General features: G+C 49.8%; 1 protein-coding gene across 1 annotated transcript in view; it reads right to left on the reverse strand.

The window, feature by feature from the left end:
* MYH16 (myosin heavy chain 16) overlaps positions 1 to 16,232 on the reverse strand; it is a gene marked incomplete at both ends in the record, with an annotated part of 53,544 nt that extends 37,312 nt beyond the window's left edge. The window contains 12 exons of the mRNA XM_079718392.1: positions 1,470 to 1,640; positions 3,481 to 3,749; positions 4,621 to 4,759; positions 5,585 to 5,688; positions 7,130 to 7,228; positions 7,603 to 7,666; positions 8,622 to 8,714; positions 9,436 to 9,532; positions 9,869 to 9,896; positions 10,498 to 10,654; positions 13,269 to 13,412; positions 16,023 to 16,232. Of these exons, the coding sequence (XP_079574518.1) occupies positions 1,470 to 1,640; positions 3,481 to 3,749; positions 4,621 to 4,759; positions 5,585 to 5,688; positions 7,130 to 7,228; positions 7,603 to 7,666; positions 8,622 to 8,714; positions 9,436 to 9,532; positions 9,869 to 9,896; positions 10,498 to 10,654; positions 13,269 to 13,412; positions 16,023 to 16,232 (1,575 nt within the window). The remainder of the gene's footprint in view (positions 1 to 1,469; positions 1,641 to 3,480; positions 3,750 to 4,620; positions 4,760 to 5,584; positions 5,689 to 7,129; positions 7,229 to 7,602; positions 7,667 to 8,621; positions 8,715 to 9,435; positions 9,533 to 9,868; positions 9,897 to 10,497; positions 10,655 to 13,268; positions 13,413 to 16,022) is intronic.
* Positions 16,233 to 17,536: the final 1,304 nt, after the last annotated feature.

A 17,536-nucleotide genomic window follows, 5' to 3' on the forward strand; every position in this document is an offset into this window, starting at 1 on the left:
GGGGGCAAATGGGGTGACTCTGGTGCTGGCCTGGGGCTGGTGGGAGGGGTGCCCCAGATTCCACGTGGCCGGCCAGGATGCAGAACTCTGGGCAGTGACCTCTGGGAATGGTCTAGTCTTCCATGGCCTTCGAATGCCACGACCTTTTAGACTTGAAAGAGGCTAGAATTCATCAGGTCCAAGAGAAGGGAAGACTGACGTCTCTGAGGGGGCTACATAGCTCCCCAAATGCTAATCCCACCCAAATAGTGGTGCCAGGCAGGCTTGGCTCTCAGAAAAATGGTGACATCATCAATGACACCTGTCTTCTCTTCTAGAGCACACTCCTGGAAGAAGGCAACGCTTGATCCCAAAGCTCAAGCATGAGGGCGTTTCAGGCTCTGTGACAGCTGGACAGGCAGGTATTTGTAGGTATTGCGGGACAGGCAGTCCACTGCCTGTTTTGGAGACTTTTCTAGGGAGGTAAGGCTGGCCCCTATTGAAGACCCCTGGCTGCCTGGATGATAGCTTCTCTATGACGGGCGTGAGGGTGAACCTCGGAGACAAGGTATGTTCTTTCTTTATTTTTTAACTTTTTACTTTGAAATAATTTCAGACTTGCAAAAATGGTGCAAAGCATTCCTGTATATCCTTCATCCAACTTCTCCAAATGTTACCATAACCTCTGTACATAATGATGAAAACTAAGAAATCAAACTAAGAAATCAAAGTTTGTTCGGACTTTGTTCAAATTTTGTCATCTGTCTTGTTAATGTCCTTTTTCTATCCCTTTTCTGCATTTAATCAAACAGTATATATTATTTTTTCTTTTCTTTTAAAATTTTTTAAAAGATTTATTTCATTGAAGTGTAGTTAATTTACAATTTTGTGTTAATTTCTGCTGTACAGCAAAGTGATTCAGTTATACATATATATATATACATTCTTTTTCATATTCTTTTCCATTATGGTTTATCACAAGATATTGAAGATAGTTCTCTGTGTTATACAGTAGGACCTTGTTGTTTATCCATTATATATATAATAATTTGCATTTGCTAATCCTATATATTCCTGAATGAGGCCATTTGTTAAAACATTCCCTATGGTGTGATTACAGGGGAGGCTATTAGATGGCCTTGGTTAAAACCCAACTCTGCCACTCATAGGATGGATGACCTTGGATAGGTGACTTCCTTTTTCTGTGCCTCAATGTTCCTGTCTGTGAAATGGTTATAATAAATTCCTCCCCACCATTGGTAGCTTGTGATGATCCAATGAGTGAAGGCATAAAACAGCCAAACTAACAGTGGCCATTGCAGTGGCTGTTGTACCCATTTTGCAGAGAGGAAGCTTGAGGTCAGATAAACTGAGGTCATCAGCCATGTTGCTGAATCCCCCGAAACTACAGGCCCCAGTGAAATCCCTTCCTGAGATGTGCCCCAGGGTCCCGACCTCTCTCCAAGCCCCTCCTTTGAGAAGTGTGGTACCTTTTCCAGGAGGTCAATGCAGGCCTGTAGGTCAAGGCCAAAGTCGATGAAGACCCATTCAATGCCCTCCTTCTTATACTCCTCCTGCTCCAGCACGAACATGTGGTGGTTGAAGAACTGCTGCAACTTCTCGTTGGTGAAATTAATGCACAGCTGTTCGAAGCTGTTGAACTGCGGCAGGGAGACAGAAAGAGGTGCATTAGCCCGGACACAGACACAGCCTCTCCCGGGATTGAGAGCTGGTCCACAAGCAGAGCTGAAGCTTGCTGAGGGCTGACCAGTGTCTGGCATTTCCCCGGATGCACCCACCACCCGGTCAGTGCTCCCATTGGCCCTGCAAGAAGCCCTTCTCAGCTACCCTCCCCTGCAAAGAAACAGAGCCCGGGCCACCCAGTGCTGCTGCCAGCACCCGAAACTCAGACTCTGGCCCCGTGTGGTTAATGAACATCAACGTGGGAAGAACCATTTTATTTCTAGAGATGGATCATTTGAGATGCTTTATGGGTCTGACCTCCTGTGTGCCTTTAGACAGTTCTCTCTCTCTCTGTTTTTTCTCATCCTCATCTGGAGGATGAAGCTGTTTGAGGGGTTTATAAGCCTTTTTATTTTTTTTAAACCGGAGACTGCTTTCTCTGAATGAAACCCCGTGCTGAAGCCTCATATGAAAAGCAGGTCAAAGGAGAGATGCCATTGTCATCACAGAGCAACCTGCATGGAGCACGTACATGTGTCAGACCCTGGCTAAGCTGCATCTGCTCAAAACCTTTACAAGGCAAGAATGATCAGTGTCCTCATCAAAGATGGGGACACGGAGGCACACAGCTTGGAAGTGGAGGAGCTGGGATTCCAGCCCTATTTGTCTACTGCACCTGCCCTGCTGTTGACACAGGTGTCCTCCTCACTCCCTGGCCTCACCCTGCTGGCCATCAGTGGCTGCCCAGAAGTCCAGGCAGCGTGGTTTGGAAACTCTCTCTAAGGTTCTTTCCACCTATGGAATTAAATGATTCTACTGTAGACAGCAGCCACATTAGCCTTTTAGAGCCTGAGAGAAATTGGGCTAAACTATTTTTTTTTAACCCATCTGTGGCTAGTAGAAATCTTAGAATAATAGGACAGTGGAGCTGAAATGGACCTTAGAGGTCATGTCTTCCAGCCTGCTCATTTTAGAGTTGAGACAACTGAGGCTCAGAGAGGGGTCACCACTGTCCGAAGGCCACACAGCTAGTTGGTGGCCAACCCGAGTCCAGAACCAGGTCTCCCAACTCCTAATCATGCTGCCTCCAATTACAAAGGTAAAATCTTCCTGACCCACGGCACTCGTCTTATGATGAGACCTGAGCCTCATTTTTGTGGGCAAGAGGTGGGAGCCACCAGTAGTGTGCTGATAAATCAGCTCTCTTTCTCTCTCTCAAAAAAAAAAAAAAAACCTGATTTGTAGTGTTGGCCGATCTCCATGGTGTAAATACACCTCGGACATGCGTCAACAGGATGGCAACTGGTCACAGAGTTCTTGAAAATTCACCAGTTAGTTCTGGTGAGCCAGTACAGGCTGGATCCAGCCAGCACGGCGCTCATTCTATCTGTTATGTTCTCCCCGTTCTTTGTGACTTGGCACCATAAAAATGAAGATGGGGCTTCCCTGATGGTGCAGTGGTTGAACGTCCGCCTGCCGATGCAGGGGACACGGGTTCGTGCCCCGGTCCGGGAAGATCCCACATGCCGCGGAGCGGCTTGGCCCGTGAGTCATGGCCGCTGAGCCTGCGCGTCCGGAGCCTGTGTTCCGCAACGGGAGAGGCCCCAACAGTGAGAGGCCCGCATACCGCAAAAAAAAAAAAAAAAAAAAAAAATGAAGATGGAACTTTCCGGAGGCCAGAAGTCAGAGAGCCAGGAGCAGACTGAGATCAGCCGGCCCCAGGTCCAAGGTGAGAAACAAGAGAACCTTGGTGAAAAGTCGCTTATCAAAGGAGAGTGGCCACCCCAAAGCAGAGACGGAAGGCAAGGCCAGACACACCTCAAAGATCTCGAAGCCGGCAATGTCCAGCACCCCGATGAAGAACTGCCTTTGCATCTTGGTGTCCAAGGTCTTGTTGATCCTGACCACCAGCCACTTGAACATCTTGTCATAGATGGCCTTGCCCAGGGCCCCGATGGAGTTCTGGCACTGTTCCATGTTCTGGCCCTTCTGCACAAACTCGTTGCCTACTTTGACCCGGGGCCTGGTGATGCCCTTCTGGAGCTCCCCAGAATTGAGACCCATGAGATGGGCGACTTTGTCGGCCACTGAGTAGGGACGGAAGAAGCAGGTGAGTGAAAGAAAGGTGGTGGCCTGCCCCAGAGAACCCCAGCACTGTCTATCGTGTTTAGAGAAGGGGTTGGGGGGAGGGGGAGGAGACCCCCATGTTGCCAACAAGAAAACAGAGGTCTGAAGCTGTGCCATAGATATACCATGGAATACTATGCAGCCATAAAAAGAACAAAATTTTGGCATCTGCAGCAACATGGCTGGACTTGGAGATCATTATGGCGGGTACAATAAGTCAGACAGATAAAGACAAGTACTGTATGATATCACTTATATGTGGAATCTAAAAAATACAACAAACTAGTGAATACAACTAAAAAGAAGCAGACTCACAGATACAGAGAACAAACTAGTGGCTACCAGTGGGGAGAGGGAAGCGGGGAGGGGAAAGATAGGGGTAGGGGAGTAAGAGGTACAAACTATTAGGTATAAAATAAGCTACAAGGGCATATTGTACAACACAGGGAGTATAGCCAATATTTTATAATAACTATAAATGGAGTATAACCTGTAAAAATTGTGAAGCACTACATTGTACACCTGTCACTTATACAATATTATACATCAACTATACTTCAATTAAAACAATTTAAGAATGAGGGGAAAAAAAGAAAACAGAGGTCTGATACGGTTTCCATGCTTGCTCAAGGTGAAGGGGCAAAGCAATATAGAAGCCAAAATTATGTCTCCGACTCTGTCGTGCCTTCCCAAGGATCTTGATGTCTGGATATCAAAGGAACATTCTCGGTTTACAGCGTGTCTCTCAAATGTGCAGGAAGCCCTAGAGAGCCCCGAGCCCCTACCCCCGCCAGCTGCTTCCTCCCTGCATGGCCCCTGCCCCACACCTACCCTCCGTGGTGTCCACTTCACCCTGCTCCTCTCTGGGCTTCTGCTTGAACTTCATGTTGCCAAAGTGCATGATGCCCCCAGTCAGCTTATACACGCCGACCTTCTCCTCAGAGCTGAAGCCCAGCACGTCAAAGGCTACCTGCAAGGCCACAGGGAGAAGAAAGCCAAGAAACCCCTGGCTCCCTGTTCCACAGAGTGGAGGCCACTGTGGGGTGGCACCTATGGGCTGCTGCGGCATGCTGTGGACTCTGGAGGTCAGACACACCCTGACCAGAGAGAGAGAGGACTGTTTTCCTCCAAGGGGTCCAGACCAGATGCTCCATGAGATAGTCATTGTATTTAACCTCTCTGGCCTCAGTTTAGTCTTCTGCAAAATGGGTGGTGGTAGATGGTCATAAGGATAAACCAGAATGATGTGTAAATGTTTAGTCCTGTGCTTGACACATAATAATAACCAGGAAGTAGTGTTATTCTTCCCATCATTATTACTGTTTAGGCTCCTTGCTAGGTACCAGGAGAAGGGGAAGGCAAAGGTGCATCAGGAATCAATTTGGCTGTCAAGGTGGAGAGAGTACACAATATTCCTAACAGAATTCTCAGGTGCTCCATGTTACAAAGAAGGAGAGAGAGGGTGCCGTGGGAACTGGTGGGACTAGAGGGTCACATCTAGCTGGGCTGGGGAGGAGGAAAGGTCACTTGGAGTAGTTGGCTCCCTTAAGTCCCTATCGCATTCCAGTTCAACTCTGCAAAGAGAAACTGCTTGCTACAACAGCCTTGGGAAAAATGCCAGCTGCAACCCCAGAAATCTCCATGGGAGAATCCAGGCTGCTGCCTGGTGGCTCTGAGTGTCCCCCCCGATCCCCGACCCACCCGGTACTGGTGGCCCGACCCACCCAGTACTGGTGGCAGTGCCTGCAGGGCCCCAAAGTTTCCCTGTCTTTCACCAGCCACGCTGAGTACTCACGTCTGTGACCTGCAGCTCCTCCCCGTCGTCCATGTTATCCACCGTGGTGACGCCCTGGCTCACCCAGAAGTACTGCTTAGGGTTGGGGACCAGCAGCAGACTCTCTGCCAAGAGCAGGAAAGCAGGTTAGCAGCTTGGTGACACGTGGTTTTCTTCTTCTTCATTTTTAACCCATATCTCTACATGCCTCCCATGTGCCAGGCATGATGGTGTCATCATGGGGGTTACAGGGCTGAATAGGACGTGGTCCCTGCCCTCTGGGATCACCCAGAGTCATGGAGGGACTTGCACAGGGCATATGAAGAACTTCAGAGTGGCAAGAGGGTCTCTGGAACTTGGTTGTGCCCTTTGTCACTTGGCCCAGTACCTGGCACCTAGTAGGCAACCAGTAGATATTTTTGGAATAAACGAGTGCATATCTTTCTCCTTTCTCTCTCCTGTAAAGAGCAGGTCGCACTCAAAGGCAGAAGGTAACAGGACAATTGCAGCAGGCAATAATAATCACTTGCATATAATATGCATGGGATGTTGTCACTTTTACAAAGAAATATGCTCACTTCTATTTTTCTTCAAATACGTGCCCCTCTTGGTCTATGTTTGTTTTTTCACTCTTGGAAGAGACATGGATACAAGAAATATTTTCCTGTCCTTTCCTCTCTACTGTTGAGAAAAACTACAGCCCAGGAAGGAAGATAAATGGTGCCTGCCACTCTGCTCTAGGGTCAGAAAGGCAGTAGAGCTTGGTGGGGAGTGTGGTAAACAGGAGAGCTTGAGCTCCATCCAAAGGGTCCACCACCACTCAACTGCCTTGATCAGTGCTACATGGGAGGGCAGGCCCATGGCTACCAGATCTTCTGCTATTCCAGAAAAACCAGGAAATAGGGTTTTTTATGTGAAGCTTTCCAATTTCAAAATGACATATATTAATTAAAAAGTACACTGTGTCCAACACAAACAAAACACACCTGTGGGTGGGGGATGATACTCAATGCCTTAGTCTCTGGCTAGGTTAGGAGGTGTATATGTGGAAAATTGAGTCTTCATCCCTCTCTGGACCTTAGATCCTGAGCAGGTCTGCCATGGACAGTTCAGCAGGTTGTTGCTTGCACAAGGGCATCAAGCTGAGGGGGTGAGTGCAGTGTGCTTGCCAAGCTGTGTACTCAGTGGGCTACGTCCACTCAGAGGGGAGCCTGTCACATGCAGTCGTCCTGGGCTGACATCTCTGCTGCTGTCCGAGCAAGACATGGGGGGTCTAAAGCCCTATATCCCAGGTCCATGTCTCAGCCATGAGTTGCAGGCATCTCAAGGCCCCATCTGTGAAATGGGCCAACAATAGTGTGAAGCCTCATAGTCTGTTGTGAAGATGGATGTGAGTAGAACTTTGAGAAACTTCCCTGTAACCTCTTCACATAACTCTAAACTAAAGGGATTCATGTAGAACTGCAGGTGTGACACCAAACCCTCCATACTATGGGAATTCTTTCGTTATTGAAAATAGAGGAAAAGCGAGTTAAGGGACAGTCAGACAGACATAAAGATCTTTACCGACAAGCTCAGGCTTCTTGTTAGAGAGAATCTGGTAGAAGATGTGGTAGCCCCTCTCAGCTGCTTGCTGTGAGATGACACGAGATTTCTCTAAGAGATCTGGAAAAGAATAAGCAGACATGCCCATGAGTTCAGCCCATTCTCCTGGAGTGCAGGGCTCCATGGAAAGCAGGGCTCCCCTCCCCATAAAGCCCAGTGCCATGGCCAGTCATGGGTCCACTCTTCTTCTGCCCCAGACCCATGGCCTGGGCCGGGGGCTGGCTCCTGATGGGGGGGAACCCGGGGGCAGGGCCGGCCTCCTGGGTGTGGCAGGCTGTGTTCAGAAGGACCCCACACTTGAGTCCCTCTGCTGCTGTTTTGAAATTCTTAACACTTTTTGAGCAAGGAGCCCTGCGCTTTCATTGTGTGCTGCACCCCACGCATTGTGTAGCTGGTCCCGGCCCCAAGAACCCTCCAAAAGCGGCCTGACTCACAGCTCTCGATGTCAGCTCCGGCCAGCTTGCCTGTAGTTCCGAAGTGGATCCGGATAAACTTGCCCTGAGCAGGGAGGAGAGGGGAGGGTCGTGAGGGGGGACGTGTGTAGCTCTAGACCAACCTGCGACCCGGGTTTGGCTGCCCCACCCCCCGAATTCTAAGGGCACTGCAGGAAGGTAACTGGACCAGAGGCGGCTGTATGTGGAGTTGTGGGTTTCCCACTCGGATGGGCAGAGAAGGAGAGTCTTGGAGCTAAATCTAGGGTCTGGGGGTAGCCTGCAGCTTTGGGACCTTGTGGGGCAGACGAGTGCCCCACAGGAAGGGCTGGGGCCCTTTGGAATTCGGCTTTGAGGCAGGAGTGGTGGGAATTTGGCCAGCCACATCTAGGGGGCGCTGTACCACGTCTCCTTATGGAGAGACACCACATCCCTCTCCCTGACCTTTGGCAGAACGAAGGACAAACTCTCCTGGAAATAGGACTCTCTGTATCTCCATCACCTTTTGCCCTCACCTCTACTCACCTGCCCCCACCTCCTCCCTGCCCAGCCCTGTTTCCCCAGGCCGTGAGAGGCCCCAGCCGGAGATGGGGGTTCAGCAGGGAAAGGCAGGGCACTACAGAGCTCCTTCTATGATCCCAGCTCCCACCAGACCAGCTTCAGAATCCACCAGGGCCCCGGGGACAGCGCCTCTCCTACATCCCGCCAGCCATGGTCCCCCTGGTCGGGGGCGGGACGTTGTCAGCTTCCAGCCACTGCAAATCTCTGGCTCTCCTGTTTTAATTTCTCAGCCCCTCCATCACTGTGTACCCACATCTCTGCATTCAAGCACCTGGATTTCAATACTGAACTGGGCTCCAGTTGATATAGACCCTGACGGATAAAAATCTCTGGGAAGGAGATGCCATGACTTGACTCATCCCATTGGTGAGTTTCAATCAGCCCTGATTTCCTTCCTTGGAATGCGGTGATAATGGCTGTCCTGCCACCCCCAGGGCCACCACTGCCTCTGTCACACTTACGAAACGGGAGGAATTGTTGTTTCTGGTGGTCTTGGCGTTCCCGAATGCCTCCAGCACAGGATTTGCCTGGATGATTTGATCCTCCAGGGACCCCTGACCCAGAGAGAAACACAAGGTGCGGTGGCCTGTCGGCTGCTGCCTGGGGACCCAGGGCTTTCAAATGACAGTGGCGTATGTGCCAGGAACCCAGGAGGGGCACAGCCTTGGGGAGGCAGGGAGAGCGGGACTAGAGGGGACCTGGGAGGAGGGCCACCACCTAAGTAAGGACTGTCCCTCTGCAGACCCTGACATTGGAGGGCCCCTGCCAGATGAGAGGCTTTGACTCTTAGCTGCTGTTTCTTCCTTTTGCTCTTGGTGGAGAGATTCCTGTGTGAACCTGAAAACCCTTCCCTGGGCATCCCTGGTCTTCCACCAAAGTCTTCCTTTCCTCTTTTTCAGCTTTTTACTGCTGCCTCTGGCCCAGCTAGTGCTCCCTGTGCTCTGGGGCTGCCAGGGCCTGCAGAAGCAGCTTAACCAGGAGCTGGCATTCCCCTTTCTACCCCACTAAGCACAAGGGGCTCTAGCATTGGCACTTCTGGGGGCAGACGTGGCCTGGGGTATCAGAGTCCATCCAGTGGGTCAGATCCGGGACTGCAGCCACCTTCTCCCTATGCGTCCCCACCCAAGTCGCTTCCCTCTAAGCCTTCGTCTCCTCATCTGTAAAGCGGCCCTAACCCAGAGAGCAGCTGTGAGGGTCACACGGGCTCTGCTGTGGGTACCCAAAGACAAGGAGGGCTGGGGATGAGAGGCCCCGAGTGTGCCCAGTTGGCCCTACCTTCCCATCCGAGGACTGTTTGCCAGTTCCTCCGATGTTGGCAAAGTACTGGATGACCTTCTTCGTGTTCTCAGTCTTGCCTGCACCAGATTCTCCACTGCAGGTGGAAAACGGGAGCAGATGAGTGAAGGACAAAGAGGGGATTGCCCGTAGAGAAGCAAAATGATGAAAGGTACGGGCTGGGCATCATCACATCTCACCCATCAGGGGCAGACAGGGTAGGGCAGGAGGGGACTTGGGGACATGGAGGCCCCCACCCCCCACACTCGGTTTAGCAGATGCAGCCTTAGTTGTCCCCGCTAAGCCCACTCGCTCTCTGCCTGCAGATTTCCATACAAAGTCCTGCCAGTTAATGCTAAGAAGGCTTAATGACATGTGTAAGACACAAACCTAATTATTTGTCTATAGACTGAGAGGCAGGAGGGACACTTACGTGATTAGCATAGACTGATTTTCACGCTCTGTAGGGAGGGAACCGTCAACAGGAAGATGTAATTAGAAAACACTTAGAAACTCGACATTTGGCATCACCCTAACCACACCATCTGCATCTCTCTGCATCCCACCCGGCTTGGAGAATGGCTGCAGTGGCCCGCGGACGCCGAAGACCTAGGATCCCATGAGGTCTGAGGCTACACGCCTGCCTCTGCAGCCCACATCCTTGCAGAAGGGGCCAAAAATTTACCAGCCACTCTGTTTCTATAAGCACCGTCCCATGAAGCTGCCTAGTCGTAAGCAACATAAAGAGAGATAGTAACAAAAATCACGTTGTACTGTATGGTGAAGATTGCACAGGGAATGGTTAAGGGTTGACTTGAGTTCTGGACATTATTTAGCTTGGCATCCCATGTTTTTGTGATGCTTAAATGAGATGGGGTGTGAGGTAGGGCAGGTACTTAGCAAGTGCATTCACTGAGCAATATTTAAAAAAATCTTCAATGGGTGATGAGGGGTCAGCGTTGGGATTGGGTAGCACATGGGTCTAATACATCTGGAGCCCCAGTGGCAAAGGGACTTTTCTTGCCCTGCCATGACAGCTCCAGCGGACCTCATTGCACGCACCCATGAGCATGTCGTGGTAGGCGATGTCCGAAATGGAGAAGAGGTGGGGCGGCATCTCCGTACGCTTCTTGCCTTTGTACATTTTGGCCACGCGGGCCCCGTAGATGGGCAGCCACCGGTAGGGGTTGATTGTCACGCAGAACAAGCCTGAGTAGGTCTGGCGGGAGACAAGGAAGATGGTTAGCTGGCCCTCCCTCCTGATGCCCTCCTCCCTCCATATCCTGGCCCATCACAGAGCATCCTGGCTGGATCATCCTGTCAACCTAGAGAGGTACAGTGATGTTCTCTCTGGGGGCAAAATCTATGTCTGAGTCTTTATTCAGTAAACAAAACCAGCCTTCTCTTTAATACATATCTGTTTCATTTTCTTTTGGCTTAATTATCTGAATCCATAACGTAGTCATTTGTATGGATAAATACGCAGCAAAAAGTCCCCCAGCTGCTCAGTGACTGCCCCCTCCTCCCACAGGGAAGCTCTGTGTTGGTTTCTAATACCCCTTTCCACGGTTTTTTGATGCACATATACAAACAAATCCAGAGACACGTTCGTATCCCCTCACCTTGTTTTTAAAACAAGCAATAGTATTCTATGATACTGATTTATTTTTATTTTTTAATTAAAAAGTTTTTTGAAGTATAGTTAATTTACAATGTTGTGTTAATTTCTGCTGTACAGCAAAGTGATTCAGTTATACATATATATATTCATTTTCATATTCTTTTCCATTATGGTTTACTACAGGATATTGAATATAGTTCCCTGTGCTATATAGTAGGACCTTGTTGTTTATCCATCCTATGTACATTAATTTGCATCTGGTAATCCCAGACTCCCAATCCTTCCCTCCCCTACCCCTCTCCCCCTTGGCAACCACAAGTCTGTTCTCTTTGTGAATCTGTTTCTGTTTCATAGATATGTTCATTTGTGTCGTATTTTAGGTTCCACATATAAGTGATATATGATACTGTTTTAATCTTGCTTTTTCCACTTACTATACAGGGGAGATTTTCCATGAGAGTTCATGGAGTCCTTACCGTGTGGACACAATCCAACTGGTGGACAGCTGGGTTTGATCTACTCTTAAGAAGAGACACCACCTTCTCTTTTCACCCCATGGCAATTTTTTAAGGAAATCATCCCAGTTTTTAAAAATCAGAGAAACCAATGAGGTAGTGAAAGAAATTATTTGAGGGCAGGAAATGACCACATCCATGGGTCCCAAACTTCTCCTGCTGGACACTCACATTGACTTCTGGTGCCCCCTCTTTTCACGTAAACTTTAAAACTTTCCATTTTGGTCCAAGTGGGGATACCCCCCAGTTTCTCCTTAGCAGAGCTGCAATATATTGCGTTTTTAAAGGGAACCTTATTAAATAGAAACTGATCCAAAGAAAGGGGAGCAAAGAGAAGAGGAAGAGAACCCATGTAAAGACCTGAGAGGATGATGCACTGTGTCTTACCCTGGAACCCAGCCACTGAGTCACTCTTTCCCTCCAGCCCTGTCTGCAGGGTGGGGTGGGGCAGATAGTGGACCGGAAGCTAGTTCTGTCCCTGTTTGGGTCAGAATGTAAAATAGAGGTCCTCCGCCACCCTTGCAGGAGAGACACGAGAGGGCAGCAGTCGGGGCCTTGGAGCTGTCCTGCCTGCCCCAGTTTTTCCATCAGTGGTTCAGCTGAGGTGTTTGGATTTAAAGGAGACTCCTGCCCTGGTCCCTCAGGCCACACTCCACAGAGCCTGCAGCCCCTTAGCCCAAAGACATGATGTGGCCACCCACAGGAGCAAGGGCTCAGCTGCACGGGGGCCCTGAGTAAGCACCAGCCCTGAGCTTGGCCATTGAGCCCACACGGACATTCTCAGCCAAAGCTCCAGGCTCAGCCAGGGGCAGATGTGGCTCTTCCCAGACTGAGGTTCAGTGATACCCCACTAGCCTCTAGGCCCAGCAAATATCCCCAAGAACTTTCCAGAGATCCTCCAGCACTGCATGGGGCTATGGTGCTGCTGAGGGTCTGAATCTGGAACTAAAGTAGTATTGAGGAGGACAAGGGGAGGAAGCATGTGGCAGTTCCCTTGGCTGTCACCAAAACCCAGAAGAGGAAATCCCCAGCGGCCTCTGACCTTGAAGTCAGGCCCCAGCTCACCTCGTCCTACCGGATAGCCTCTTTCCTTTTTAGTAAAGACATCTAGAGAGGCAAACACCAAAACTTCCTTATATCCCATTTTGAGTTTAGCCACCAGCACCTTCGGGAAGTCTTAGGATTTCCAAGATGGTCAGGGAGACTGATGGTAACCTGCTTTGCTCATCCTAGAACAGGGCTCAGTGTCTGTTGAATGAATGAATGGTTGGATGGAACTGGCTAGAAGGAAAGGAGAAAGGAGGGATGGAGGAAGGAAGGAAAGGAGAGATGAATGGATGGATGGAGGGTGGATGGACAGACAGGGAAGGACTTCTACTGAGGCCACATGAAGTCACTAGGGGGAAAATGATGTTTTGATTGGAGAGTTCGCAGGGGTGGGGTCAGGAGGAAGACTTCTGGATGACAGCCTCAGCAAAGGGTCTGTCAGCTGCCCATGGGGATCGTACTGTCACTGAGATGCCAAAGCCTTGGGGTGGAAATTCTAACACGTCAAAAACGTGGTCCCTCTGCCCTTGTCCCAGACATAATGTGTATGGGTTGCTGGGGAGGGTAGAGTAGCTGCCCCCTCCCCATCAGGAGAGGGGCAGAAGATCTGCAGCCTCCCCTTCCTCCCCACGCCCAGCCCTGGCACTCACATAGATCCTCATGTTGACGTAGCGTTGACGTAGGTTGTCCAGGACGCTGGCCTCGTTCAGGAAGGTCATGTTGGCCATGTCGCTGACTTGGTAGAATTTGGGTGGGTTCATCTGCTGGATATCATCCTTCTTCATGGTGAGCGTCTGGGGGGGTCAAGACACAGCGGCACATGCATTAAGACATAGTACTGTCACAGCCACAGTGGCATCGGGCACAGGGTACTACCCATTCTCTGGTGTCCTGCAAAAAGCTGGAATCAGTGGGTCCACCTCCTGGTCCAGCTATGTCTCACTGACTTGGGATGGGGAAGAACGTCCAAGGCCATATGAGCCCTAACTGCCTCCCCTCTGGAGTAGGGATGACAGTGGCTTCCTTGGCTGGTTGCTGGGAGGACTATATGAACTTAAGTGGCACCAAGTAAAAAGACCTTGAAGTTCCTTCCCTACATTCAGAGCACCTCCAACCTGTGTTTCTCTTCCAGCCAAGTCCATTCTGGTAGCTGATCAGAACTTGCTTACTGATCCCAGGGACCCTTTGCAGAGATGTGACTCTTGACTCTCTGCCTTGAGAAGTAGTGGTGGTTTCTAAATAGCAATGAGCTTTTCCATTAAAAATAAAAAGACATTCCCCTGATCCCACCAAACCACCTTGAAGTATAAAATTGAAAGCAAGCAAGCAAGCAAACAAGACCAAAAAAAAAAAAAAAGACAACAATGATGAGCAGTAGATGTTTTAGGGTGAAAGTAATATAGCATTAGGGCTTCCCTGGTGGCACAGTGGTTGAGAGTCCGCCTGCCGATGCGGGGGAAGCGGGTTCGTGCCCCGGTCTGGGAGGATCCCACATGCCGCGGAGTGGCTGGGCCCGTGAGCTATGGCCACTGAGCCTGCACGTCCAGAGCCTGTGCTCCGCAACGGGAGAGGCCACAGCAGTGAGAGGCCCGCGTACCGCAAAAAAAAGTAAAAAAAAAAAAATATATAATATAGCATTAAGAGTCTGGAGCTCCTGTGCACAAGCAGGCAAATCCCATCCCCACTCTGCACCCCAATTTTTCCTCTGTAAATGAAAACTCATGCCAGCTCTTAAATGGCAGTGTCTGGGTCCGAAGCTCAAGACGTGATCCAGAAAACAAATATCTTTCAGCTGTCTGAAGCCTGAGATGTGAGGCTTAAACACCTACTGGGATTTCTGGGACTTTTAATAATTTATGAGTCCAACAGGCAGATAATTTGAAATCTTGACAGTTCTGGAAAATCCACCCAGTAATGGTCACCACACCCCCTAGTAAGTCAGGCTAGGTTTCATTCAGAGTCCATTTCTGGTAGTTGCTGATCTCTGGTCCTCGCCCACAGGCAAACTCTTCTCTTACAGCCCCAGCAGAGAAATGGAAGCCTGTGCCTTTATCGCAGGAGCCAGACGAGTTGGTCTTTTCTGTCCCAGACCTGGCTGGATGGCCTGTCTACCGCAGATGCTCACAGAGGTTGTGTTGTCCTTAAATTGCACCCAAACTGGGGCCTCTTGGGCTCCACTCTCATCATCCATCATTCCTGGCAACACTGCAGTGCCCTGCCTTTCTGAAAAGGATGTTTCTCCTGAGAGTTAAGCTTGACTTTCATGTTCAAACCCACTTTACCACAGCTATATATAGTCTCATCTTTCTGTGGCCACTCCCCTCAAAGGGAGGGGAGGCACACAGTAAAGCTTAGACGTTGCAACTTCTGATCATGGAATATCTCTGTTCTTTTATTTGTGAAATTAACCAAGGATTGACTTCACACTCCCTGGATGCAGCCCAACCATGGAAGATGAGGTGGTGCTGTAGAGGGGTCATGGGCATTGGAGCCAGATACAGCAAGCTTTGAATCTGAGTTCATCACCTTCTGTCTTTGTGACTGTAGGCAGATTACCTAAAATCTCTTTGATCCTCTGCAAAATAGGGTCCATACATCCTACTATATAAAGTTATTGAAAGGGTTAAGCAAAAGGTCTAGCGCCTCCCCAGGAGTCTGCCCCAGGGGAGGGGTTTCATGAACCAAAATTTCTATCCACTCTCTCAAGTCATGCCTTGTAGCTGAACACTGTGGACCAGCAGAGAGTGGTGTGGTAGTAAACCAGCTGCATGGGGGGAAAAAAAATCCCTGATTTGTACCGTTTGTCAGTTCCACCATGGCTGACATCAGGCTGCCAAAGGTTTAACAACCAGTTGCAAATCCCCCAAATGTTTAGCATTAGATCCTTACAAGCCAGGGCAAGCCAGCCCCAGCACACCACCTCCATGCAGCAAGGATCTTGGTGCCACCATCTGTAGCTCATGACGCTGGAGAGCTCACTCAGGTTGGCCAGGGTATCCCAGGGCCCTGTCTCACATTCCTCATGCCATCATGGGCACATAGCGCCACTCCTGATGGGTGGGATGCTCCTTCTCATTCTTAGAAAATAGATTCCCCATGAAAGGTGCTTGGGGCTTTAAAGATAAATAACTCTCCTGATAATCTCTCTCACACATGCACTGTTTTAGAGCATACAAAGTACTTTCATGCCCTATCATGTTGGACTCTCTGTTGTAAGAGAGCCAAAGCTCAGAGAGGGAAAGTGTCCTGCTCAGGGCCCCACAGCTTGAGTGTCATTGAGTCTTAACTTGAACCCAGCACAGGGGACTCGGAGGCATCTGCTCTTTTTGCCACCTTGCCTCTTGAGCCCAGGTGTCCACCACTCCTAAAGCTCAATTTCATCCTGGGGATTATTCCCCACCCACCTGGTTGGTGATCGTCTTCACGGTGACCTGGTCACCCTGCTCGGACTGGATCTCCCCAGAAATGAAGCCCTCCTTCTCATCCTTGACCCAGCAAGACCTCTTGATGTCATAGGGCTTGCTCATGGCTTCCATTCTCTCCTTTTCGGAAGGTGTCAGGAAGGGCATTGGGTCCACATCGTCCCCACATTCGCCTCTGGATCCACTGGGCATTGTGGCTTGGCTGAGGGAGGAGCAAGTAGGAACCACGGGTGGGAACCAGGACTTCCCTGGGTGCTGGAGGGGAAAGAGAGGATAGTTTGCCAAGACTGTTGTATGGCCTGGGGCAAATGCCTGGGAGAGACATGGGGCTGCTTCTCTCATGTCACTTTGAATGTCTTGCTGCTATTAGATCTTAGTAACCAAGAATAAGAAAGAAGCTGATAACTCCTCAGAGTTGTGTACCCCTAACCACCACAAAACACTTCTGCATCTGTGGTCCCATATGCCCCTCACACTAAGGCTGTGAGGTAGGGATCAGGGAGTCCATTTTATGGAGGAGAAGACGAAGGCCAAGAGAGATTAAAGCATGCAGTTTTAACCATGAACTGGGACGAGAAAAGGATTACCACTTGGTTTTCATTTTCCCTTAAGGTCTGAGCAGAGGCCACAAGCCACCGTAGTACCAGCACTGCTGTGGCTTGTCCCCAACAGAAATCACAGCTATTCTCCTTTCATGGTAGCAGGCATCTCCAAATATGACTTACCCTCGTCTCAACTTTGAAGTGATGGTCTCATGAGACCCTCGGTTAGAAGTTGTTACTTAAATCTACTAACAAAAAAGTACACTTTTAATTGCTATATCACAAACTGATTTTGTAATATTTTGATACCATTGGTTTCCCTTGTGACCCTATGTAGTTTATTTTATGCATTTAAAAACTCTAATCTGAGCAGAGGTCCACAGGCTTTACCAGATGCTAAGCGAGTCCCTGGTACAGAATAATTGCCGCCGGTTCAAGGGTTACCTCTCTTAAGATGAGGCCAGCCTGGGGTCAAGGCTGGACCTCTTGGTTTCCAAATGCAGACAAACCAGGAAGGAGGAGGACTGGGGACTTTCAGTAGCAAAGAGAGAAGTCAGGGGCATCGCAGTTTGTCTTGGGGGTGAAGAAACTTCTTGGAGGTTTGGGGAGGATGTGGTTCTGAGCCCCATTGTCAGCAGTGCTGTTCTCAAGCCAAGGGTTCAGCCTCCATCTTTAAGTAACCCAGCTGGGGATGGAGCGTCTCACGACGGTGCCCCCAGACACCTGCTACACCAAGGTATCCTCGGGGGAGCTCCAGTGTTCCCTGCCAGGGGTCCTGGTGTTTCCAAAAGAGGCTGAGCCAGGACAGGCAAACGATGGAGGCAAGGCCAGACACTTTCTCCTCTTCTCATCTTGCTGTGGGGTCCAGCTTAGAGTTCTGATTGGAGACTGGGTTCCCCAACCCCAAAGCTGGTCCATTTTGCAGAAAATAAGAATGAGAGAAGGGGTATGGGT

The sequence above is a fragment of the Hyperoodon ampullatus genome (assembly GCF_949752795.1).
Source record: "Hyperoodon ampullatus genome assembly, chromosome: 14".
NCBI classification, from domain to species: Eukaryota; Metazoa; Chordata; class Mammalia; order Artiodactyla; family Ziphiidae; genus Hyperoodon; species Hyperoodon ampullatus.